The 27,929-nt window shown below is 42.0% G+C and overlaps 1 protein-coding gene and 1 pseudogene across 3 annotated transcripts in view; one reads left to right on the forward strand and one right to left on the reverse strand.

Annotated features, from left to right (window-relative positions):
* The window catches only part of LOC129703924 (adhesion G protein-coupled receptor A3), a 619,806-nt gene that overhangs the window by 386,844 nt on the left and 205,033 nt on the right, over positions 1 to 27,929 (reverse strand). For all 3 annotated transcript variants that reach the window (XM_055646641.1, XM_055646640.1, XM_055646642.1), the window contains 2 exons: positions 16,292 to 16,363; positions 15,400 to 15,471 (listed from right to left, as the gene is read on the reverse strand). In XM_055646641.1, the coding sequence (XP_055502616.1) occupies positions 15,400 to 15,471; positions 16,292 to 16,363 (144 nt within the window). The remainder of the gene's footprint in view (positions 1 to 15,399; positions 15,472 to 16,291; positions 16,364 to 27,929) is intronic.
* Positions 1,099 to 1,240, forward strand: LOC129704414 (U6atac minor spliceosomal RNA; annotated as a pseudogene).

Raw genomic sequence — 27,929 nt, forward strand, 5'->3', positions numbered from 1 at the left:
AAGGGGGGGGGGGAGAGAAGGGGGGGGAGAAGGGGGGGGAGAGAAGGGGGGGGAGAAGGGGGGGGGGGAGGGGGGGGGGGAGGGGGGGGGGGGGGGGGGAGGGGGGGGGGGGGGGGGGGGGGGGGGGGGGGGGGGGGGGGGGGGGGGGAGGGGGGGGGAAGGGGGGGGGGGGGGGGGGGGGGAGAGGGGGGGGGAGAAGGGGGGGGGAGAGAAGGGGGGGAAAGGGGGGGGGAGAAGGGGGGGGAGGGGGGGGGAAAAGAGAGAAGGAGTGGAGACACTTTTAAGAAGTATAATAAAATTTAACGTGCATTTAACCTACCGGTCAGTTTTCCTTGTCCTGAAAAGTCCAATGAGCCAATCAAAATGCCCGGTCAGCGAAGGAGATTGCCTACGGCTGCCCTCGACTGCCTGTGACTACATAGCGACCCCACTCCACTGCGAGCTCAAAAGAACCATGCCGACCAATTTTTACTTGCGGAAATATTTTCAACATGCTGAACATTTTTCTGTGACCTAGCTGAGGCCGCGAGTATGTGGGAACTTCCCTCGAGCATGAAGAAGAGTTACAGTGACCTCCTCGGACCTCCTAGGACCACTGCGAGTTTGAACCGAGGGCAAACTCGTCTAAACTCGCAGATTAGGTCAACGCAGTGGGACAGCCCCTTAACCCAGCAGCCGTCCAACCCCAAAGAACATCTTGTAAGAAGGAACTGCAGATGCTGGTTTAATCCAAAGATATTCATGGCGGTCCAAAAATCCCCTCTCTGTGAAAGTAAGTATGAGTGGTCAGTGTAACCAACTTCACAATTCTAAAAGTATGTATGTAAAATAAGCTGCTTAAATCTTCTCTTGAGGTAAGACCCATTCAACAGGTAAAACCTAGATAAGGGAGCAAAGCTTCATCGTTGCGGCAACAACACACCCCACGCCTTCGTTGGCAGTAAGCAGTTCACTGAAGTTGGTGGCAGCATGAAAGTTGGACAGAGTTCTTAAAATCTGAGACCCAAGTCGGGATCAGGAAAAATATGGGACCATCTACAAGTTGGTAATATTTACACTTGTTTGTACTAATGATAATGATAACATGTGTTAGGTTCTGTGTTGTATGAAAATAGAATTTTCCCATGATAAGGATGAAAGGGGTCCTAGTGGCCTTACAACATACAAATGGTTGGCATCTAACCATGTAAAGCTGCACAATACTAAGGTTCCAAGCACAGAAATTAGGCCAGATTTGTTTTTACAGGAAAGCTCAGAATTATGTTCAGAGTGGTCTTTAAAGGTAGGCTAAGTATTATGGCCAGGAATGCTTTCAGGACTAGCTCGGAAAACGGGCCAGAATTATAGCTCGAGCAGGTACGGAATTTACAGGAGTGACCTGTTCATTGTGGAAAAGATGCAGAATGTTGTTTACTTCGCATCTGATTTCCTTAAGATGCTCCCATTTACAGAGATCACCAGAGACATTTTGAAATTATCTGGATAAGACAATAATAAAACATTGCAAAATGGGTTATCTTCAGTCCCCAGGTTATTTACCACTTTACTAAAACCAATGCTTGGACTGCTCAGAGCTCAAAAACATTTGTTATGTCTGGAGGATATTCTAATGCTGTATGTGGTTAAAAACAACTGTTTCAGTCTCAAACTTTGTTCAAGAAAATGAAGGTTATACCAATTAGATTTATTCATTTGGGAATTACTTTTAACTATTAATTAGCCTGTGACTCTGCCCTGGGGTAAGAGATTGGAATTAATAGGAGCCTCGGACAATCTTGTAGTGATAAAAACAGCCTTCTATTCATTAAGTATAAATTGGCAATATAGTGGCTGTAATTCAGCTGTGCAGAGTGGTAATCTCAAATGCCATGTTGGTCTTGAGACAGACCTTATGCTATTACCAGCTGAAGCTACCAAAGTCATTATGGTAGACGAACAGTATTCAGCGTTGCTCCAGTAATCTGGTCAGTAAAATTTCACATATTATAACTGATGGGGCTCTAAGGTGGAAAATTATGAATGCCATCTAGTTCAGAGGCGGAGGAGACTTGCATCAATTAACAATTATTCAGTTCTTGGTATAAACTACTTATAGACACTAGGTGCATTCTATGAGAGTATGAGGATAGCTCCTCTCCTAGCTATTTGTTTTACTGGCTTTATGATTCATGGCTTGTTACCAGACTCAATGTTGTCTGTCCTGTTAGTGCTGGTCATTAAGGACAAAGCTGGTAAAGTAGGCAGCCTAAATAATTACAGGCCCATAGCTTTAACCAGCATATTGTCAAAAGTCTTAGAAAGAGTTCTGCTGGATAGAATAAATTAGTTTATTAACTCCACAGATAACCAGTTTGACTTTAAAGCTAAACATGGCACTGACTTATGCATATATGCCCTAAAGGAGATTGTAAACAAATATAGAGGCAAAAACTCTTCAATCCTTATGTGCTTTGTTGATGCTTCCAAAGCCTTTGACCGTGTTAATGACAGAAAGCTGTTTGGTAAAATGAGTCAAAGAGGGGTGCCTGAATACATTGTTAGAATTCTGGCCTACTGGTATGCCCACCAGACTATGCAAATAAAATGGGGCAATAGGGTCTCAGCCCCATTTGGGGTTAGCAATGGTGTTAGACAAGGGGGAATTTTGTCCCCAGTCCTTTTTAATCTATATATTGATGATCTGTCTAAACAATTGAAAGCCTGTAACACTGGGGTGCGTGATTGGTAATATTTTAGTGAACCATATTATGTATGCAGATGATCTTATGGTCTTTAGTCCATCTAGCGCTGGTCTCCAGCAGCTCCTTACTATATGTTCCGTGTATGGTGTGGAACATGACATTAAATATAATGCTAGTAAGAGTGTTGTTATGGTCTGTAGAACCAAAGAGGATAAATGCCTAAAATATCCTTTTTTTAAATTGTCTGACAACAATCTTAGTGTCTGTAATAAGATAAAATATCTAGGGCATATTATTACAGAACAAATGACAGATGATTCAGATTCAGATTCAGATTCAATTTTAATTGTCATTGTACAGTACAGAGACAACAAAATGCATTTAGCATCTCCCTGGAAGAGCGACATAGCAAACGATTTGAATAAATAATAATAAGTGTCCAGAGGGGGGGTGGTGATTGGCAGTCACCGAGGTACGTTGTTGAGTAGAGTGACAGCCGCCGGAAAGAAGCTGTTCCTCGACCTGCTGGTTCGGCAACGGAGAGACCTGTAGAGCCTCCCGGATGGTAGGAGGGTAAACAGTCCATGGTTGGGGTGAGAGCAGTCCTTGGCGATGCTGAGCGCCCTCCGCAGACAGCGCTTGCTTTGGACAGACTCAATGGAGGGGAGCAAGGAACCGGTGATGCGTTGGGCAATTTTCACCACCCTCTGCAATGCCTTCCGGTCGGAGACAGAGCAGTTGCCATACCATACTGTGATGCAGTTGGTAAGGATGCTCTCGATGGTGCAGCGGTAGAAGTTCACCAGGATCTGAGGAGACAGATGGACCTTCTTCAGTCTCCTCAGGAAGAAGAGACGCTGATGAGCCTTCTTGATCAGAGTAGAGGTATTGTGGGTCCAAGAGAGGTCATCGGAGATGTTGACTCCCAGGAACTTGAAGCTAGAAACACGTTCCACCTCCGTCCCGTTGATGTGGATGGGGGTGTGCGTGCCGTCTCTGGACTTCCTGAAGTCTACAATGAGCTCCTTGGTCTTCTTGGAGTTAAGGGCCAGGTTGTTGTCAGCGCACCATGCTGCTAAGTGCTGGACCTCCTCCCTGTAGGCCAGCTCATCGTTGTTGCTGATGAGGCCAATCACCATTGTATCATCTGCATACTTGATTATGGTGTTAGTACCATGTACAGGTGTGCAGTCATAGGTGAAGAGGGAGTAGAGGAGGGGGCTCAGCACACAGCTCTGTGGAACGCCGGTGTTCAGGGTGAGGGTTGAAGAGGTGTGCTTGTCTAACCTCACAGACTGGGGTCTGTTGGTTAGAAAGTCCAGTATCCAGTTGCAGAGGGAGAGGTCGATGCCCAGGTTACCGAGTTTGGTGATCAGTTTTGATGGTATGATGGTGTTGAATGCTGAGCTGTAATCGATGAACAGCATTCTTACGTAAGTGTCTCTGTTGTCGAGGTGGGAGAGGGCGGAGTGAAGTGCCGTTGAGATGGCATCCTCCGTACTCCTGTTCTTGCGGTAGGCAAACTGATAGGGATCCAGTGTGGGGGGTAGGCAGCTTTTGAGGTGTGCCAGGACCAGCCTCTCGAAGCACTTGGTGATGATGGGGGTAAGTGCAACTGGGCGGAAGTCGTTGAGGCTTGCCGCATTGGAGTGTTTTGACAATGAGGATATTTATAGGCAACGACGCATGCTGTATGTACAGGCAAATATCCTCTTGCGTAAATTTGGTGCGTGTGCAGATGTGGTGAAGATGTCGCTATTTAGAGCATACTGCACACCCCTCTATACTACACACCCCTCTATACTGCACACCTGTGGACGAACTATTTAAAGACAAGTATGCAGAGACTAAAGGTGGCATATAGCGATGCCATGAGAACACTGCTACGGCAACCTAGATGGTGTAGTGCCAGTAATATGTTTGTGGCTGCAGGAGTCAGTACTTTAGAAGCTATCCTAAGACACCACATGTATAAATTCATTTGCAGGATAAATGACTCTAAAATGTGCTTATTGTGGCCTTGTCAAACATAAGGGTTAGCACTACATGCTACGAATCCCAGTTGTGGAGACACTGGTATCATTGTCTCGTTGTAGGACATTGATCATCTTTTAATCTGGAGTTTTAACTTATGTATTGTGGGTGTTTGTTAAATATAAATTATGATGTTTTTATGTGATATACCATGATTTTATATGTATTTATGATATTTGATATGCAATGCATTTTTTAGGTAATGTTGCCCCTTGACTAGACCTTGAGTCTGTAATAAAGTTTATTGTTATTATTATAGGTTAAAGGGTTATTGAGTGAATATGCATAATCTGCATGCTCAACGTTAAATTGATACACTATGGTGGTGACGTATGTTAGTCACATGGGTGCAATCAAGACAGAATATCCTGTAATAATTTACCTAATTTACGTTGGAATATAACGAATATATAGCGAGGCAACTGAAGCAACGAGAAAAGGAAAAAACTATTACTAAAATTAAATCGGATAAGGGTGAGTTTCTAACATTGCCCAAGGATATTAATAAGAGGTTTGCCCAATTTTATCATAATTTATATACATCTAAAATAAATACAGATGCAAGTAAAATTACAATTTTTTTTAGATAATTGCAAGCTCCCAAAATTGGATAGTTTAGAACAAGAGCAATTTAGGAACACAGATTACTAGTGAAGAACTAAAACAAATAATAAACTCACTGAAAAATGGGAAGACCCCCAGGACCAGACGGTTTTAGTAATGCATTTTATAAAAGATTTCAGGAGTCAATTGTACCAAGATTATTCAATTTATACACGCAGGCTTATACTGAAAATAAACTACCAGAAACCCTAGCAGAAGCAACAATAACGCTTATACCAAAAAAAGATAAAGATTTAGATGAACCGGGTTCTTATAGAGCTATTTCACTTCTAAATATGGATCAGAAAATTTTAGCAAAGATTCTAGCTAGAAGGCTAAATAATTATATTAACAATTTAATAAATACGGATCAAACGGGATTTATACCCAAAAGACAATCATTTAATAATTTGAGAAGGCTTTTCAATATAATGTACTCTCATAATGAGGACAATGAAGATATTTCAGTTGTCACGCTGGATGCAAAGAAGGCATTTGATCAAGTAGAATGGCAGTATTTATACAAGGTACTCCAAAAATTTAATACGGGAGAGAATTTTATTAGATGGGTTAAACTATTTTAAGATAGACCTACGGCAAGAATATTAACTAACAATACGCTATCTCCAAAATTTTACTTATCAAGGGGTAATAGGCAAGGGTGTGCCTTATCACCATTGCTATTTGCCCTTATGACAGAACCGCTGGCCGAAAAGATTAGAAATCACCCGAATATTCACAAATATAACACTAAGGACTCAAAGAATAAAATTTCATTATATGCTGATGATATCCTTTTATATATTACTAATACACAAACGAGTATACCCACCTTATTAACACTAATTGAGGAATTCGGCTCTTTTTCAGGATATAGAATAAATTGGAATAAAAGCAAAATTATGTCTTTAAAACCACAGGATTCGAGACACTTACTAAAATTCCCCTTCAAAATTGCAACAGAAAAATTCAAGTATCTGGGTATTCAAATTACGAGAAGACACAAATCATTATTTAGTGCCAATTTTATACCACTATTAAATAAACTGAATGATACGATTATATTTTGTAAAACGCTTCCGCTCTCATTGATAGGTAGAATTAACACTATAAAAATGACTTTCTTACCACAATTAATATATTTGTTTCAAGTGATCCCAATATATATTCCAAAATATTTTTTCAAAAAACTAGATTCCACTATCACTAATTTTATATGGGACTACAGAACACATAGAATTCAACGAAAGCATTTGTGCAAATCTAAAGAAGTTGGGGGTTTATCATTACCTAACTTTATGTATTACTACTGGGCAGTGCATATTAAGAACATAATGTACTGGCTGGATAGTTCCACTCAGCAGTTGGAGTGGATAAAAATGGAGAAAGAGGAGTGCTATCCGCACGATATGGAAACGATCCTGCTCTCACCGATAAAATTGAATAGTATAATATATAAGAAGAACCCAATTATTCACAATATAATAAGAATTTGAAAACAAATAAAAGTATCCTTGAAATTAAATAATTTATCAGTACTAACCCCACTATTGAACAACCCCGCATTCAAACCTTCTCTCATCGACAACACATATCAACAATGGGATAGACAAAACTGTTATCATTTCAACAATTAAAATTAAAATTTAAATTGAAGGATAATCAATATTTTAAATATATACAGGTATGTGACTTTATGAAGAAATATACACATAGATTTCAAACTATATTTTTAGACCCTTTAGAAGAAGCAATGAATATTAAAGCTGATTCACAACAATTAATATAATACTTTTATAATAATATATTAAATAGAGAATCACCCTCAACAGAAGCACTAAGGGAAGATTGGGAACATGAGCTAATGATAAACATCTCGAAGGATAGATGGGAAAAGTATTTGATGAATACACATAACTGTTCTATTAATGCAAGACATAATTTAATTCAATTCAAATTATTACATTGACTATATTATTCAAAAACGAGGTTGAATAAATTTTATCCAAACGTCTCTCCCAGATGCGATAAATGTTTGTTTCAAAACGCTAATATAACACATTCATTTGTAGGATGTACAAAGGTGAATACATTTTGGAGTGATATTTGATATATTTACAAAGCTTTTCAAGTCAAGAATAGAACCCAAAACGGAATGGATTATATTTGGAATAATAGGAGAAGATACCAATTTAAATAAAGACCAAAATGTTTTTTTTTATTATGGGTTAATAATTGGAAAGAAATTGATACTTAAATTTTGGAAAAATACAGCCATACCAACTGTTAAAATGTGGATTAGGAATATGATGGACATAGCACGCCTTGAAGAAATGAGACTCCGACTAATAGATAAATATGACCAATTCTTAAGGAGTTGGTCTCCTTTCATCGACTTTTTGGAATCATGTGATGCAGCGGTACCGTAAAGATTGCTGATTTCAGTTCATGACGTGGATAGATCTACATCTCTGAATACAGATTTGAAAAATTCTCTTTTAAGGGGCCTTCTCTTCTATTTCTACTTTCCACTTTTTCTTTTTCTTTTTTTATTTTTTATATACACACGTTTTTCTACCCTCTACCATCTATTTTTCCACTTTTTCCTCTTTCTATTGTTTTCTTTTTCTTGTCTTGCTTACTTCCTTTTCATAACATAAAAAACTAGAGGTTGTACATAGAATGGATTACGGTATGACATAGTTGGCACCTAAAATTAGGTTCCACTGTACTGTTTTGTACTGTATTAACTTCTAATAAAACATTTTTTCAAATAAAAAAAATAAACAAATAAATATATATATATATATATATATATATATATATATATATATATATATATATATATATATATATATATATATATATATATATATATATATATATATATATATATATATATATATAATCACGTATAATCAATGACAACACAAAATGGGTGTTGGATCACAAAGCATTTAATGAAAATTATGGCTCAATGGAATACCAAATTGATATGTTTCCAAGCTCATTTACCGATTGCAAAAATATGTGGCATAACATTGGCAAAAAATACACTCTCGCTACAAGGAGAAAGAAGTTATGTTTGTCTCCCTTCATTTGCCTCATTAGTCGGGTCTTGCAATGAAGTCGGTAAGATCCCGCTCTAGGTTGTCGTTCTGTCTGACTGACCTATGCAGCCATGCTTCCCGTTTTGTCGGGAATAATAATACAACCTTTTACGGTTATTCTTAACATAGAACTTGCTGATTTAGCCTGAGGCTCGGGAAACCAGCCTCTGCATGATAAATCAATTATTGACATAGATTCTGAGTGGACCGTTCCTGCGACTCGGATTGTCAGACCGATTCATGTGTGTGCTCGCTGCAAATGCAGGGATAGAACCAAGAAAGGAAAGCATTACATTTTCTCTTCAGGAGATAGGAAGTGTTTTGTTTAAATAGAGGGGGGGGGGGAGAGAGAGAGAGAGGGGGGGAGAGAGAGGGGGGAGCGGAGAGAGAGAGGGAGGTGGAGGAGGGGGGGGAGGGAGGGAGGAGAGGGAGGGGGGGGGGAGGGTGAGGGGGAGATAGTAAGGGAGAGAGGGGAGGGAGGGGGGGGGAGAGGAGGGAGGGGGGGGGGGGGGTGGGCGGGGGGGGGGGGGGGAGAGTGCCTTTTTACTTCAACCCAAACCCAAACAACCATTTGCAGGCAGTGCTTTTTTACCTCTAACCATATTTTCATTTTCAAACCAAATTAAGGGGACTCACAGAATTGTAGACATTTGTCAGTGTCATTCAGAGCTCTGATTGAGGCACACCACTTGCAGAGACTGATTGAGGCACACCACTTGCAGAGACTGATTGAGGCACACCACTTCCTGGGTTTAATAGTCTCTCCCCCTCCTTCCAGCAGGGGCAGCAGAGAGAATGGGGAATGTTGTAAAAACATTAATATCTCTGTCAATTTTCATCAACGGGACAAATCCTCGGCACACATACGGCGGAGGGGGGCTCTGAGCGAGGTGGCCAAAAATGACGGCCGTAGGTGGTGGCGTACTCTCGGAAACCGCAGCACAGAAAGCCGAAACCGGTCAAGAACAGAGTTTTAGTAATATAGATATAGTGTAATTGGGTTATTATTATATTTGTATAATATAATTATATTACAGTCATATTCACGTCATATATATATATAACGTGAATATGACTGTAATTATATATAATTATCTATTATTATATAAAACCCTCGTGCCATCCGACCGGCTGCCGTCCGGATGCCTTTCTGCCTTTTGATTTGTTCCATCGTGTGATGTCACAATGCCCAATGCTCGCAGATGTCCAATCGGAATAGCCGATGCTCGCAGATGTCCAATCAGAATGGATCCATTTACATGTATGGCTGCCGGCTGCATTTCTTCCTGTGATTCCTTGCCACACCGAATCCAGACGCACAATTGCCGAGATCTTTTCCATTTCGGTAGAGATTTCACTTTTCTTTCTAAGTATCCGCTCCTCATTACATTTCGTCGTGTTTAAGTACACGTTTTTAATCAGATCCTTCTTCCCCCCCCCCTCCCCCCACCACCCAATATTTCAAAAACAAACTGGCTTCTCACCCATAGAAGCAGCCATTTGGGTAGACATTTCACTTTCATTCCAACTATCCACTCCTCATTAGATTTCATTATGTTTATGTCCACATTTTTCATTAAATCCTTCTCTCTTCCCCCCCCCCCAACTCACTCATTTTGTCGCCTCCTGCTGGCCAGCGACCATAACGGCTGCTGGTGCCCGTTTCTCGCCTCAAAGACGCCATTTAAAACCAGCCACACTGTTCATTCCTGAGCCGCTTGAGTTGGAGGACCATGTCTCCTGTGGGGGCTACGGGTAGGGAACGGCTGCATTGGGGGAACAGACCCAACGGGTCTGCCCTTGGTCTAGTATTATATAAAATAATATCTATATATATATATAATAATATCTATATATATATAAAACAATATATGGTTAACAATGATGTGTTTTCCCCTGTGGTTTTAAGTGAAGCAGTGTGAAATTGTGAGCATCAGTGATAGGATGAGAATTTTTATACTGACGAATTTTAATGTTTATGTTGGCCTAAAATAGAACACCTTGATAGTGTCCTCTGTGATGTTCAAAGGAAAGACTATGAACTCTTGAAGTATATATATAGTATAACAATATATGGTTTAAGTAGACAGCAGCACAGAATTAGGCTCCCCAAGGAGAAATATGAGCATTGAATACAAGAAGGCGCTTACTTTTTCGATCCCATCTTCTAATTAGCTTAATTAATTAATGTGCAAATTTTGACACTGACAAGTTATGACTTCCTTCCAAATTATATTTTATCTAAATCTGTGCAAAATTTCAAGTAGTTCCAAGACATTGGTCCCAAAAGTTGAATTCTAGACGCATTTCCGATGCTTGGCCCACAACCTAATAGACACAAAATGCTGCAGTAACTCAGCGGGACAGGCAACATCTCTGCAGAGACGGAATGGGTGACATTTCGGGTTGAGACCCTTGATCAGGAAGGGTGTTGACCTGAAACTTCACCCACTCCTTGTATCCAGAGATGTTGCCAAAGAACATCAACATTTTGGTTCTATGGTTGTTTTGCAAAGGCCTGCATTTACTGGACCATGGATAGAGCAAAGTAAGACCCTCTCCATGGACCCGGCTGATAACCTTTTGTCGGCTTCTATTGTCAGAAAGCCTTTACCCTGCTGATTATTGGAGGCATTTAAAATAGTTAAAAATACATAGTTTGTCATGATTGCGATTATTTAAAGCAGTGACAATTATTTATTTAAGATAATTATCTGATCTAAATTAAGTAAATTAAAAGTCACAGGCAGACCATTTATCCTTTTACTGCCAATCTGTGACCACATTCAAATGAATGAAGGTACGCAAAATGCAACTTTATGGCTCGTAAAAATCTGAGGGACCAGGTATAAAGTGTATTCAGAGTGTAGGAAGGAGCTGCAGATGCTGGTTTAAACTGAGGATAGACACAAAAGAAATGGAGTAACTTAGCGGGTCAGAAAGCTTCTCTGGAGAAAAGGAATGGGTGATGTTTCAGGTCGAGACCCATCTTCAGACAGTGTGTTCCGTCCTGTAGCTCAAGTCATCATGGAATACATTGACATCTGACCTCCAAAGCATTCTGTTCTGAGCAGCAATGATTAGTGCAGAGCCTGGAACATGCTGACATGTACACCACCGTCAATGAGTGGTTTTCTACACTCATCTTGCCCTCAAGTAAATTCATGAATATCATGGATTCTGAGCTTACTCAACCCCCCTTTATCCATTAATGTGGGCATTTTCAGAAAGGGATGGTTCTGGGTCGGCTCGAGCTTTTCATGTCATTATAATTACAGAGTTTTACAATAATACTTTTTCTCAATCGCAATAATACTTTATTAGCCAAGGTAGACAAAAATCCTGGAGAAACTCGGCGGGTGAGGCAGCATCTATGGAGCAAAGGAACTAGGCAAAGTTTTGGGTCGAAACCCTTCTTCAGACTGGTGTGAGGGTGGGGAGTGGGTAGAAGAAAGGAACAGGTGGAGCCAGTGGGCTGAGGGAGAGCTGAGAAGGGGAGGAGAAAGTAGGGACTACCTGAAATTAGAGAAGTCAATGTTCATACCGCAGGGGTGCAAACTGCCCAAACGAAATATGAGGTGCTGCTCCTCCAATTTACGGTGGTCCTCACTCTGGCCATGGAGGAGACATAGGACAGAAAGGTTGGATTCGGAATGGGAGGGGGAGTTGAAGTGCTGAGCCACCGGGAGATGATGTTGATTACTGCGAACCGAGCGGAGGTGTTGGGCGAAGCGATGGCCAAGCCTACGCTTGGTCTCACCGATGTAGAGCAGCTGGCACCCAGAGCAGCGGATGCAATAGATGAGGTTGGAGGAGGTGCAGGTGAACCTTTGCCGCACCTGGAAAGACTGCTTGGGTCCTTGAATGGAGACAACGGGGGAGGTAAAGCAACAAGGGTATCATTTCCTGCGGTTGCGAGGGCAAGTGCCCAGAGAGTGGGTGGTTCGGGTGGAAAGGGACAAATTAACCAGGGAGTTATGGAGGGAGCGATCTCTGTGGAAGCAGACGGGGGAGGAGATCAGAAGATGCGTCCAGTGGTGGGATCACGTTGGAGGTGGCGAAGATGTCAGGGATATTTGTTGAATGTGATGGCTGGTAGTGTGGAAGGTGAGGACAAGGGAGACTCTGCCCTTGTTACGAGTGGGGGGGATGGGGAGAGAGAGAGCAGAGTCACGGGGTATAGAAGTGACCCTAGTGAGAGTCTCATCTATAGTAGTAGAGGGGAACCCCCGTTCCCTGAAGAAAGAGGACATCTCCGATGCCGTAGTGTGGAACACCTCATCCTGGGTGCAGATGCGGCGTAGATGGAGAAATTGGGAGAAGGGGAAGCAGGGTGGGAAGAAGTGTAGTCCAGATAGCCATGGAAGTCAGTGGGTTTGTAGTGGATGTTGGTCAATGGTCTATCACCTGCGATGGAGATTGTGAGGTCAAGAAATGGTAGGGAAAAGTCGGAAATGGTCCAGGTGTATTTGAGTGCCGGATGGAAGTTAGTGGTGAAATGGATGAAGTCAGTGAGTTGTGTGTGGGTGCAGGAGGTAGTATCAATGCAGTTGTCGATGTAGCAGAGGTAGAGTTTGGGGATAGGGCCACTGTACCCCTCGAACAAGGATTGTTCGACGTACCCTACAAAGAGGCAGGCATAGCTAGGGCCCATGCGCGTGCCCATAGCTACGCCTTGTATTTGGTGTAAATGGGAGGAGTCAAACAAAGTTATTAAGGGTAAGGACCAGCTCCTCTAGGCGGAGGAGAGTATCAGTAGATGGGGATTGGTTGGTTCTGCGGTCGAGGAAGAAATGGAGGGTTTGAGACCCTCCTGGTGGGGGATGGAGGTGTAGAGTGACTGGACATCCATGGTGAAGATGAGGGAATGGGGGCCTAGAAAACGGAAGTCCTGGAGTAGATGAAGAGATCGTGAGGTGTCTTGAACATAGGTAGGGAGGGATTTAACCTGGGAGGATAGGATGGAGTCGAGGTATGTGGAAATAAGTTCGGTAGGACACGAACAGGCAGAAACAATGGGTCTGCCAGGACAGTCAGGTTTGTGGATTTTGGGGAGAAGATAAAATCGGGCTGTGCGGGGCTGGGGAACGATGAGGTTGGAGGCTTGGGAGGGCAGGGAGCCGGAGTTGATGAACTTGGTAATGGTGCTAGAGATAGTGGCCCGGTGCTCGTCTGTGGAATCAAGGTCCAAGAATAAGTAGGAGGAGGTGTCTGAGAGTTGGCACATGGCCTCACCCTTGGTGAGCTCAGCACGCCAGACTACCTTGTCAGCAGGTTTGATCACCCAGTCTGGGTTGTTGCAGAGTGAGTGGAGAGCTATACGTTCAGGGGGGGAGACGTTAGAGTGAGAAAGGGAAGTGGAGAAGTTGAGGCGATTGATGTCCCGCCAGCAGTTTAAAATAAAAACGTCTAAAGCTGGAAGATGGCCATGAGGGGAGTCCAAATATAGGGGGTGTGTTGGAGATGGGAGAAGGGGTCATCACTGGGGGGCAAGGACTCCTTCCCATGGAAGAACGCTTTGAGTCGGAGGCGACGGTGAAGAGCTCCACATCGTGGCGGATGCGGAACACATTGAGGCGGGGACAGAGGGGGAAAAAAGATGAGGCTTCTGCTGAGGACAGACCGTTCGGTATCAGAGGGGGAGGTCAGGGGGGATGGTGAACATACAGCAAGGGTGGGGGTTGGGGCTGGAGGAAGGCAGGTGAGTGGACTGAGGTCGAGGCGATGTCTGGTGGGGCGGGAGTGGGTGGTCAGGGAGGAAGTGGGCATGAGGATTAATAGTGTGTGTGGGGAAGAGCTGGGGTCACATGGTATGAAGGGGAAGACCCAGTGGAACAACCACTGAGGTGCCCTGGGTTTGAGGGACTAACACTCGGACCCAGCACAGTCAGAGCCCGTGATGTAAGAGTCTGCAGCGTGGAGACCTCAGGCCCGGTGCTGAGCCTTGGACACAGGTAAGGCGACAGCTGCAGCCTGCTGGAGAGCGGTGGAGTGGCGAGGGTCGGTGCCGTTGGAGGTCACGTTCAGTGGATAGTCAGCGGATACCTCTTTATTAGCCAAGCATGTATTGCAACATATAAGGAATTTAATTTGCCAAGTCATTCATACAAATAAAAAGCAACGGAACATACTAAACACATTTTAACATAAACATCCATCACAGTGACTCCCCCACATTCCTCTCAGTGATGGAAGGCGAAAAAAAGTTTAAACTCTTCCCTTTTCTCTCCCGCGGTCGGAGGACTGGAGTCCTCCGTTGACGGGATGATCTCGACTCCCATAACCAGCAACGGGGCCTCTGCATTGAGGCGATCAGCTTCTGCATCGGCGGGGATGTCAGCTCCCCCGCGCTGGTTGATCGAACCTCGTGTCGGGGCTGGGCGAACCTTCTGCGACGTTGGAGCTCGCGCATCCACGGCCTCTCACGAAACTGAGAGCTCCCGGTGTAATGTCCGCAGGCCGCGGTTGGAACGATCCCAGGCAAGCGATCAACTGCGATGTAAGTATACGCCCCGCGGTGGGGCCCAAGGTCAGTCCAAGGATGCATCCAGCTCAATCGATGGTTGGGTGCAGAGCAACCGGAGGATGCGATCCGAAAATTAATCGCATCTCCGGCAAGGTAAGAAACTGAAAATAAAAATCCACCTCCCCCCACATAAAACAAACCGGCGAACATTTACACAAATATTTAACACACACTAAAAAAGATATATATTTCTTTATGTGCTGTCAAAAAATTTGAGACACCTCCTGCATTGTTGTTACATATATGTGGCACATGAGCAACACGCGTTGTGGTTTCTGCAGATTAAAACATGATGGCTAAGGCAGAGTCATTGGAACTTAGCCTCAGAAAGTTAACATATATCTGTAGCTGCTGGAAAAAAAAATCTTGAGCAATACAAACAAATACATTAGGTTGACATCACACAGAATTGATCAAGTATTCTGGATTAAGATGGTATACTCACAAGACTCTAAGTGCTGCAAGCTTAACAAACAGCCCAGTCGGAAGTGTTGAAAAGATGTTCCCTGACAAATTCCTAAAAGAATGCACATGAATAACATTGTCATTGAAAACACTGATTGGAATACTGATTAACATCATCTTTGCAAAACATGATGGTTGAGGTTGTGGTGAGATGATGGCACAGATTAAAAGGGCGAGTGCTTGGTAGTGTGGTCATAAATTTGTATAGTCGTTCATTAAATGCAATGCCATGTTACCATTCATCATCTCTTTTTGGAAACGAGAAGATATGAAACAAGGCAAGCCTATACACCTCATCAATCCTGGGGTTTTTGCAGGCAATGCAGAATCTATTGCATTGTAAATTTTATCCAATCTTTTTGTTCACAAAGCTTTTTCAAAGTTCCCAGCCCACAGGCTATAAATTAAAAATCAAAAAACTGCAGATGTTTGCACTAAAATTGGAAAATGTTTGAAACATACTGTTTCCGTCTCCATGGATGCTAATTGACTTGCTAAGTATTTCCAACACACTATGTTATTACTTCAAATTAAAAAAGCTTGCCTTCTAGCATAAGAATCCCATAATTTTACAGTGTTCAGTTAATTATTGTCAATACATTAAGGACATTTGATGGAATGAGTCATGATGCTCATTCTATAATTAATTAAAAAATATATTTTTAGAATTGATTTTTTTTTTTGTGCTCTAATGCCCCAGGACAGACGTTGGCAGGGCATAAGTTGTCACCTCCAAATTGTCACTATTATTGTGAAATAAAATATCCACATTATGTTCACATACATTCACTGACAGAAAAACTCAAGATGACAATACAACAAAAATTATGCTTAATTAGCTGACTAAATGCATATATACGTTACAGACTTACAGCCTTGACAAGCTGGTGAGGCCCACAAATATCTCAGGACTCAGACATCCAATTCTGTTGTTTGACAGATCTCTATAAACAGAACACAAAATAATTATATTGTAAACTGGAACGCCACATTACAATTAATCTGTGGCTAACTTAACCTGGTAGTGTGGTAATGAGTGTCATAAATCAGGAAGATCCAAGGCTATGCCCTTGTCTTACTTGAAACTATTTCAGCTCAGATACTTTGTAATGAAAGTATGGCTATTTTCATCCATTTCCTTATCTATGTGAAAGGGAAAGACAGATAGCAATCATATTTCTCGATATTTTCAGTCAAGAGAACTTACCCATGCTCATTATAAAGTATCCAAGGTGAAATAGTTTCAAATAGATCTTGAAATAGTTTCATTGCCTTTCCAATTGTACCAACCACTGGCAGTCAGGTTAATCCTTTGCCCATTTTTCAATCTCTTTACTAGATAAACTCTGGAGCAATGATGGTCTAACAGCTGCCACCATGACAGCCATTGAAATAATAGAGAAAGGCACGGAAGCTAAGTAATTCAGGGAAGAGAACTGTGATGTCCTTTCTCATATTGATCATATGGAAGAGGTTTTGCCTTCTTCTTCTTGCGTATGGCGTGCACAGCCTAAAGTTGTCGGACAACATGTTCTATTTGATCTTATTTGAATGTGCATGCCGGGTAGACTGCATTCGTCGAAACAGGGCGGACCACGTGAAGGTTGCAATCTTCCACCCCAGAAGAGATTTTGTTGGTCTTCAGTCTTGAGGCATGTGAAGGTGGCTAAATCCCAGGACATTGTGGAAAGCAAGGGAAGAAATTGCTGGGGTCCTGGATGTTGTACCATTCTTAGCATGGACGTGGTACCATAATGCTGGAACATGGCTCGTGGTGTTTGAGAATGGCTGCGAGAATAAGTCGGGGAACTCCAGGTCAGTGAGTCAAACACGATTTACTTGAGGAGATTCAGAGAGACAGGATCATCTGCATTTGGAAAGGCAAATACTGATGAGGGATGGTAGACAAAAATGCTGGAGAAACTCAGCGATGAGGGAGCATCAATGGAGCGATGAAATGGGTGATGTTTCGGGTCGAGACCCTTCTTCAGACTGATGAGGGGATGGGGGAGGGGGGGTGGTGGGAAGAAGAAAGGAAGAGACGGAGGCAGTGGGCTGGAGGAGAGCTGGGAAGGGGAGGGGAAAGAGGGAGAAAGCAAGGACTACCTGAAATTGGAGGTCAATGTTCATACCGCTGGGGTGCAAACTATACAACTGAAATATGAGGTGCTGCTCCTCCAATTTACGGTGGATTCACTCTGTCCATGGAGGAGGCCCAGGACAGAAAGGTCAGATTTGGAATGGGAAGGGGAGTTGAAGTGCTGAGCCAATGGGAGATCAGGTTGGTTATTGCGAACTGAGCGGAGGTGTTGGGCGAAGCGATCGCCAAGCCTACGCTTGGTCTCACTGATGTAGAGCAGTTGACACCCAAAGCAGTGGATGCAATAGATGAGGTTGGAGGAGGTGCAGGTGAACATTGGCCGCACCTGGAATACTTAGCTCCTTGGATGGAGTCAAGGGGGTAGGTAAAACGACAAGTGTAGCATTTCCTGCGGTTGCAAGGGAAAGTACCAGGGAAGGGGGTGGTTTGGGTGGGAAGGGAAGAATTGACCGGGGACTCATCTATTGAATCCGCTGCTCTAGGCGTCAGCTACTCTACATCGGTGAGACCAAGCGTGAGGCCAAAAATGTTTGATGGGCAAGTTAAACCAGAGAATGCCCTACTTAGTAAATGACAGGAGCCTGGAAAAGGGCCTGGCCCTTGCTTAACAGAGAGACCTAGGGGTGTGTACATAATTCCCTAAAAGTAGTGAGGCATATAGATAGTCAAGAGTGTTTTATTGTCCTATGTCCCAGATAGAACAATGAAATTCTTACTTGCAGCTGCACAACAGAATATGTAAACATAGTACACTGTAAACAAAAATCAAACAATAATAGTGCAGATAAGATGGTGAGGAAGCATTTTACATGCTTGCCTTAGCCGACAGGGCACTGAGTATATGAATGAGGACATCGTGTTACAGCTGTATAGAATGGTGGTGAGATTGAGTGCTGGAAGTACCTGGAAGATTGAGTGCAGTTTTGGTCACCATACTATTGGAAGGATAAATTAAGCTGGAGAGGGTGCAGAAAATATTCAGGCATGTTGCCAGGCATGCAGGGCCTGGGTTAAAAGGAGAGACTGGACAGGTTGGGACTGTTTACCCTAGAGTGAAAGAGGCTGAGATGTATAAATCATGAGCGGCACTCAGTTTTTTCTCCTGGGTAGAAGTGTCTCAGTGTAAAGAGCATAGGTTTAAGGTGAGAAGGGAAAGATTTAAAAGGGATGTGAGAGGAAACATTTTCGCCCAGAGGGTGGTGGATATACAGAGCGAGTGCCAAAGAAAAAGTTAGAGGTGGGTACAATTACAACGCTTAAAGGGTATTTTGAAAGGTAAATGGAAAGGAAAGGTTTATGAGGCAAATGGAGGCAAAGGTGACAAGCTCAGAAGGCATCTTAGTCATCATGGATGAGCTGGGCCTAGGAGCTATTTCTGTGTTGAATAACAATGATTTCAGCAATGAAATGCCAGAGATGGGTCAATAAAAGTGCCAAAGATGACGTAGAAGATGCCTTCGAAATGTAGTTGTGTTGTGGCTAGCCCCGAGTCACCAATATGTATCAACCAGGCTATTGCATGAAGAATGTGAATTTTGGTGAGGCACTAATGTCATAAGTGTTAGAAGTAGAATTCGGACATTCGGCCCATCAAGTCTACTACGCCATTCAATCATGGCTGATCTATCTTTCCCTCCAAATGCCATTCTCCTGCCTTCTCCCCAATACTTCTAACACTTGTACTAATCAAAAATCTATCTCTCTATGCCTTAAAAAATATCCACTGACGGCCTCTACAGCGTTCTGTGGCAAAGAACACCACAGATTTACCACCCTTTGACTAGAGAAATTTCTCCTAATCTCCTTTCCTAAAGAATGTTCTTTAATTCTGAGGTTAAGATCTCTGGTCCTAGACTCTACCACTAGTGGAAACATCCTCTCCACTCATCCAACCCTTGCACTATTCTGTATGTTTCAATGAGGTTCCCCCTCATTCTTCTGAACTCCAGCGAGTACAGACCCAGTGCCGACAAAGGCTCATCATAGGTTAACCTACCAGAGATTGCTGTAACTTGTAAACTCTATTGTTGCCTCAGTCACTTGTTCTTAAAGTGCAGAATTATTGTGCTGCAATCTGCTTTAAACCCAGGATTGTAACTTTCCAGGGATACATCATGTAAGATCTCTGCTCTTTTTATTTATTGCACTCACACTAATGATCTTTCCTGGGAATGGGGGGGAAGTGTTTGAAGGTTCCTAGGGGGTAGAGGGAGGCTTTGAGGGAATCTGGCAGCACCTTCATTATATGAACTTAATAATCATATCAATAATAGATCACACAAGTTCATATCATTTGGACAGGAAGATATTGAGGGTTCCATTGAAAAATGGCTCAGTCATTTCTACAATCGTTTTTTTTACATTGAACTTCACCACACATCAGTGTCTTGTCTGGAATTGTTGAATCGCGTGTATATAAATAACAGTGGTTGTCATTAACATTACCACAACTTTTACTGAAAAATGGCCTAATATCTAGAGGATATTACAAATCTGTTCTTCATAAATTAGTAAGCAAATTCATAACACACTGTATACTGACAAACCGTTGCCTACATCTGTTTAAGAAAAATGCCCTTCAATAATTGCCAATGAACGGGAAAGCAATGCTGCAGGTATAGTGCAAAAACATTGGCATGAATGGGAGGAATGCCATTGTGAAGCAATTAATGCTACAAACATGGTATAAGTCTAACATGTGGTTAAAAGGTCAGTCAGTGGATAATAATGAGACAACTGTTATAATGTGGGAAACAGCAAGGTACAATGCAACCTTTTGTGCTAAGCATATGTTTTCCATATGTAACACCATATAAAATCATGATGCTGTAATTCTTGTTCCTTTAATTACAGGTTTTGTTGAACTATGAACCTGAAGGGATATAAATACTTGGCATCTGTCCCAAGCATAGCACAGCACCTCAGTTTGGAGTATCGGTCAGCTATTAAATGAATGGAATACTTAATCTGAGCTTGATATGAACTTAAAAATGAAGATCGGTGAATGCTGAATGCATTGACAGATTCAAACTGAGGCAAAACCCTCAGAGATTACAAAAGAATGGTGAGAGTAGAAACAGACGCTATTGCTGGGAATACATTGACTGCAATCACATAAAGGCCCCCCATTCATATATTCCCCTTCAGAATGTCACAGAATTGACTGCAACAAATGAAGGACTCATTTAAAAAAAAACACACACAATTGAGTAACTCAACGGGTCGGGCATAATCTCTGGAGATCATGGATTGGTGACATTACAGGTGAATGTGAAGTTAGAGGAAAGTATGTAGGTGAAGGGGATGAGGGTAGAGGAAAGGGTTGTTGTTGATTAGTTACCTAAAATTGGAGAATTCAATGTTCATATCATTGGGATGTAAGCTACCCAAGGAGAGTATGAGGTGCTGCTCCTCCAGCTTGCATGTGGCCTCACTCTTGCAGTGGGGGAGGCCTGGGACAGAAGGGTCAGTAAGGGAAATGGACAGGGAGTGAATACAGTCAGCAATAAATGTTATTTAATGTGGCTGTGTGTATTGTTGCTTTTTGCTTAGTATGGCTGTGGTATCTCAAATTTCACTGTACCTTAATTAGTTAAGTGACAATAAACGCAAACTTGAACTTGAACTTGAGATCCAAGAGGCCCTAGCATAGAGTAGACAAGTCTTTTACCAAACACTTGCACTTTGCCAATGTCTGCTGGATCTCCCAGTCTGAAGAAGGGTTCTGACCTGAAACATTGCCTATCCTTGTTCTTTAGAGATGCTGCCTAATGTACAGCACTTTGTATCTTTTTCTGTAAACCAGCATCTGTAGTTTGTTGTGTCTAGAAAGTACTTTTCAAGTTTTGTCTGTCATAAATAGAATGTAAAACTAATTCAGCCAAAGCAGGATCCTGCAAATAGCAATGTAATAATGATTGGATGGTCTGGTTTTGAAATGTTGATTTAATTAAGACATAAGATAATTTCTTTGCTCATGGTGGCACAGCAGTAGCGTTGCTGCCTTACGGTGCCAGATGCGTTCAATCCTGACTACCTGTGCTGTCTGTATGGAGTTTGTATGTTCTCCCTGGGACTTGAGTGAGGTTTCTCCCAGATCTCCGGTTTCTTCCCACACTCCAAAGACTTATAGACTTGCAGGCTAATTGGCTTGGTAAAATTGAAAATTGTCCCTAGTGTGTAGGATAGTGTTAGTGTGTGGGGATCGCAGTTCATCGTGGACTTGGTGGGCCGAAAGGCCTGTTTCCATGCTCTAATTCTAAACTAAACTAAACTAAAAAACTAAACTAAACAGTGCCATCCAATGGTCCATGCCTACTTGAGGAAGCAGACAGAGCAACCATTTAACATCACAACCAAAAGACAGCACTTCTGAGAAGGTAGCACTACTGCAATTTTTCACTGGTCTTTTGAGTTGGACTACAACAAGTGTCACCAATGTGTTGTTAACAACTGACATGTGCCAGGTGGAATACCTGAAGTGAATCTACTTCAGAGGAATCCTATGCTTCAGGCTGCAGAGGAACAATCTGCAATAATCAGTTGTGGTCATTAACATGTAAAAAGGCATTCATGAGTTTGGCAGAAGTACTTTCAAGTTCTTTGAGAAGATTGGGAGGTAGAATGAAAGGGCTGAAGTATCGAGTTTTGGACAAAGTGGGCACACAGCTGGAAGTTGACCACACAAAATCACAGAAGCACAGAATAATTAAAGTTAAAAGGAAAACCATTCAGCCTATTGGGTCCATACCAACTCATTGCAAAAGCCATCCAGCCAGTCCAATTTCCATGCTTTCCTTCCAGGCAGCATCTCTGGTGAATAGGAATGGGTGACGTTTCGGGTCGAGACCCTTCTTCAGACTTACGCAGACTGAAGCAGTCTGAAGGTCTCGACCCGAAACATCACCAATTCCTTCTCACTAGAGATGCTGCCTATCCCGCTGAGTTACTCTAGCCTTTTGTGTCTATCTTCAGTTTAAATCAGCATCCGCAGTTCCTTCCTACAAATCATTTAGTATATTTGTTTGCGCCTTGACAAAACCTTTCACAGTTTTCCTAAAACTGGACACAATATTCCAAGTGTAGCCACACTAAAGTTTTATGAAGATTCATAATGAATTCCTTGCCCTTGTATAAATAAAGCCCAGGATCCTGTATGCTTTTTAAACAGTTTCTCAACATGCCCTCCCATGTTCAACAAATAAAACACATGCCCACAATCTCATGTTTCTTCTATTTCTTTTAGCAACATGCCATTTAGTTTACATTGCCTTCTCTCATTCTTCTATTAAAATGTAAACGTCACATTCCTCAGCTTTAAATTTCATCTGTAAATTCTACCAGCCCATCTTTAATTGCCTTTAAGCCCACTGCTAACCTCCTTACAGTTCTCTACACATCTGCGTGTATGCCATCTGAAATTTGTAAATTGTACCCTATATCCAGGCCCTAGTTATATTATAGCTGACCCAGGGGAACTTCAGCTGACCCAGGGGAACTTCACTGTCCATTTCCTTTTTGACAAAAAAAACTTACACTACCACAATATTTCTTATTATTAATCCAATGTTTAATCATGCCACATCAACCCCTTTTAATTCCATAGCTTTCAGTGGTGAATTTGTGTCTATTATATGATAATTTATGAACCATCTATTAAAAGTCCATGAACACCTTGTCAACACAATTCTCTCAATGTATTAGACACAAAATGCTGGAGTAACTCAGCGGGACAGGCAACATCTCTGAAGAGAATGAATGGGTGACGTTTCCGGTCGAGACACCGTCGGACTGAGACTCGGGGGAGAGGGAGTAATATCTCTAAGGGTAAGGTGAGAAAACGAGCGATCAAAGGGGACGATGATCAAGGAAAAAGTAGAATGGATCGTTGTTAACTGAGAGGAAGGTGACAATGAGGCACACAATTAGTAAAATGTAATCAGGAGGCATACAATCAGTAAAATGCAATCAGTAAAATGTAATCAGTGAAACTAGTTGGAGAACTAGGATGGGGGAGGAATGTAGGAATGGAGAGAGAGGGAAAGCAAGGGTTACTTAAAAGTTAGAGAAATCAAGATTCAGACCACTGGGCTGTCGGCTGTCCAAGAAAAAATATGAGGTGCTGTTCCTCCAATTTGCATTGGGCCTCGCTCTGACAGTGGGGGAGGTGCAGGACAGAAAGGTCAGTATGGGAGGGGGAGTTAAAGTGTTTAGCAATGTATTACTACATATTTAGATTCTGTAAGGACAGCAAATGACTATGTCTCCATGACTAACACTTCATCAAAATCCTTTCCAAAGACAATAGACCATGGACAATTGACAATAGGTGCAGGAGTAGGCCATTCGGCCCTTCGAGTCACCACCACCATTCAATGTGATCATGGCGATCATCCCCAATCAGTAACCCCCGTTCCTGCAAAACATAATGAACATCTTGTGAAGCTGGCTATGTATTATTGGGAGTGTTGGCTGCACTCCTCCAGTGCTTTCTCTTGTAGTGATCAGTGAGTTCTGCTTGCCATTTATTAGGATTGTGTTTAAGTTGTGAAATACCAATAATCTATATATGGCCAGGGCCAAGGTCAGGAACCAGGGCTGAGATTTTTCTTTTGTAGGATGTCATGATTATCTTAACAAATAACCTTGCATGTTATTTGTATTTATGCGATTTCCAAAGTGTTTTAATAGGTAGGTTAAGGTCAAAGCTACATTAATACATGGTCTGTATTGCGACCCATGCAAGTTGTCCTGAACATGGACCGGATGTGTGCCTGGAGCAAGGGTTTAGGTCAGGAACACCAGGGGTTGGGCTCATAAGTAGGTTTGCAGCCAGAGCATATGTCAGGAGGTTGATAGATGTGCTGATAACCCTGCTGTTTCCAACTTCAGGCTTTACTGCTTGCTACCAGCTGTCATGGATGGTGAAAAAAGTCAGAAGCTGGTCAATCTCCTTACTGTAAGGAAGTAATAAATCAAAACCACACAAGATGAAACTGCAGACTAAAAATACAGCAGAAAATCCAAATTATACAAATAAGTTGTTTTATCTATGGAGGGGTTCATACTGTTGCACATTGCAACCTAATGTCCTTAGATTTTTTCGTACCCATGGGAAATCCATATCCCTTGCAGACCGTGAGAATTTGTCTATTGTCTATTGTCTATAATTTCATTTGCCTATTTAAAATATCAGAACTTGTCAATATGATTAGAATCAAGTTTAAATGGGACAGATCCGTGTAAAGGATGGCTGCCTGGCAAAATATTTTGTTTGAAATGGAGATGGTAATATCACTTGAGAAAGTGTCATAATGCCGGAGCTAAATTTTATCAGTGAAAATTGTTGGTTCATAGGGCCAACGGTATGACACCTGTTCACATGCTCCTAATATTAGGAAGATTAGGTTGAGCAATTCTACGCATGCAAAATGGTTGAGCCAAATCTGGCAAATGAATAATGAGTTCATTTGTGGATCAAGTAAATGACTAAACAAAAGTGGGCTAGAAACAGCTACTTGAAGCCAAATCATTGTGAGGTGAGTGGGAGGCATTCCAGTGGGAGAAAGAGATATTGCAGGTCAAGTACCTGCCTAGTAAAATTATGATGAGTGACATAAATAGTGGAACTTTCTTCCCAGTGTGAAAGTGACCAACACTAGAGTGCACAGCTAGGAGCTAGGTGAGAGGGGCAAAGTTTAATGGAGATGTGGAAGGGCAAGTTTGTTTACAGAGAGTAGTGGGGGCCTGGAATGCACTGACGGGGTTGATGGTGGAGGAAGATACGATAGTGGCGTTTAAGAGGCTTTTAGTTAGGCACGTGGAAGTGCAGGGAATAGAGGGATATGGATCATGTACAGGCAGATGAGATCAGTTTAACTTGGCACAAACAATGTTAGGCACAAAAATGTGAGCTGAAGGGCCCATTCTGCTGTACTGTTCTATGTTCTATGAAATAGTGTGGCTCTATCTATCATTCTTAGGCTTTCTGTTAGAGGATTGCAAGATTCCTGTTACCTCTGTTTAAAAAGGAGAAAGCGATAGACCAAATTCTAAGAATGACATATGCTTTGACCTCACTATTTCCTTTTTGTCTAGTGTTTCTCTATCCTGCTAATAACACGGCGACCACAGGAGTAAATAACACTACAAGTGTGGTCTAACCAAGGTTCTAAGTGACTTCAGCAGCACTTCTACATTTTACAATTCTACCCCTGCTGAAATGAACTTCTGAAGTTCAAATCCTAGGAGCCCGTCCCACTTACGCAACTTTTTTGAGGACTGCCGGCACCCGTCATAGGTCGTCGAAAATTTTCAACATGTTATGACTCTTTGGGTGACTGAGAGACTACTCACGACCATACAATCGACACCCTGGCAACATGTCGCGGAGTGAAGCCTGTATGGACGTGAGTAGTCGCCCAAAGAGTCATACTTTATTCCGGTCACCACTGGATTTTGAACATGTTGAAATTTTTCAGAGACCTGCTGCGATTATGACAGGTGCCGGCAAGTCGCCGAAAAAAAATCGCGTAAGTGGGACAGGCCAATTAGTGAGTCAAGATTTCAGAGAGTCAAGACTATTTTTATATATATAAAATAAACAAACAATAATAGTGCAAAGACAATTAGTTTCTGTTCTTTCTAACTGCACTGCTACTGTCAGTGATTAGCAGTTGCATGAGGAGATTTCTTCATTGTTAGACCATGGTTGTGCAAGTCGTACTAATGAGAGAATAGTCTTTCTAGATAGAAGTGTGATGATAACAAATGATTTATCAGAGGGATCAGATAAATGATTTATCAGAGATACTAAAGGTCACAATAGTGAAAGAAATGCGGGAAAGAGACCAGTGGTCTGTACACTAGAATTGTCACATGGGCAGCTCCACAGATTATTTAGAGTGTAGAGATACAGCACGGAACAGGCCCTTTGGTCCATCAAGTTTGCGCCAACCAGCGATCCCCCTACACTAACCCTATCCTACACACTGGGGACAATTTACAATTTTACCAGAGCCAAACTAACCTACAAACCTGTACGTCTTTGGAGTGTGGGAGGAAACTGGAGCACTCGGAGAAAACTCGCGTGGTCACGGGAAGAACATACAAACTCCGTACAGACAGCACATATAGTATTGATCTAACCCGGGGCTCTGGCGCTGTATGCCAACAATTCTACTGCTGTGCCACTGTGCCCCCAAGCTTGTACGACAATTCCTGACTGATCCATTGGGAGCTTTACTTGAAAAAAGTGGGCTGGAGTATATTCTCATTCATATTTTCTTCAATCCTATAAACAACCTTGAAGAGTTGAGCAAAACAAACCCTGGGGCAAATGCTTATGCATACATCACTCAATTGATTCAAACTCAGCAATATGCAATATGTAGGGATTGTACCGATTCTCCTGTTGCCAGTAGCTTTTGCGAAGCTGCTGATGTACAACCTTCATGTTGTAATTATGCACGTTATATTCCTTGTAACTACATACAGTCTGAGAGGATGCTCTAATGTTTAAAAATTTGAAATGTGGAATGGAATAGAATCAGCTTTCATATTTAACAATGGTGATGTGGACAGATTAGTAAATAATATTTTATTCAAGAAAGATTCAATGAAACTACCTGATATGGACAGATCCAGAGATTGTTTAGAATTTAGAGTTTAAAGATATAGCGCGAAAACAGGCCCTTCGGCCCACATAATCCGTGCTAACCAGCGATCGCCCTACATTCTTCTTTTCATGTTCTGGATGGCTATTAAAGTGAGCTTAGAAAGGATATATTTAAATATTTTAAGTAAATACGTAAATGCTTTAAGAACATTCCACACATATGCAACCTCAGCTGAATTCAAATACCAAATGGCAGAAATGTTTAGAAAATAGTGCACAGTCCAAGAATTCAATCTGGAGTTTCAGAGTTCCAAGATTTTTTTTATTTTCCTCTCTTCCTTCACTTATCCTCAGCCAACATGACTAAAGGGAATATTTTATGACTTTTAATTCTAAAAACATGTCCATGTCAACCATACAAAATTACTTCTGCCCTTGAAGTTAAATCCCTCAAATAAAATTCATTTTAAATGCTAGGATACAAAAACAGACTTTTAAACAGGTGCTAAAGTCTTTCAAGTTAAAAACAAAAGGAAAAAAAGATTTTGACTGCATAAGCTGTGAAACTCAAGACAGTTCACATTCTTTCATACATGTGTGTGCTCTTAATCCCTTCTACAAGGTTGTGAGCATTTGAAGATTAGTAATTAATGCATCCCCAACATCCTTAATGTTACAAAACTAAAACATTTTACCAGTTCTGGAAAACTTAATATGAACATTAGTAATCATTAAAAACCTATGCTTAATCAGAATTTTGGCTGGATCAAATAATCAAAAAAGTACATCTGTT

This window comes from Leucoraja erinacea, chromosome 15 (genome assembly GCF_028641065.1).
Source record: "Leucoraja erinacea ecotype New England chromosome 15, Leri_hhj_1, whole genome shotgun sequence".
NCBI lineage: Eukaryota > Metazoa > Chordata > Chondrichthyes > Rajiformes > Rajidae > Leucoraja > Leucoraja erinaceus.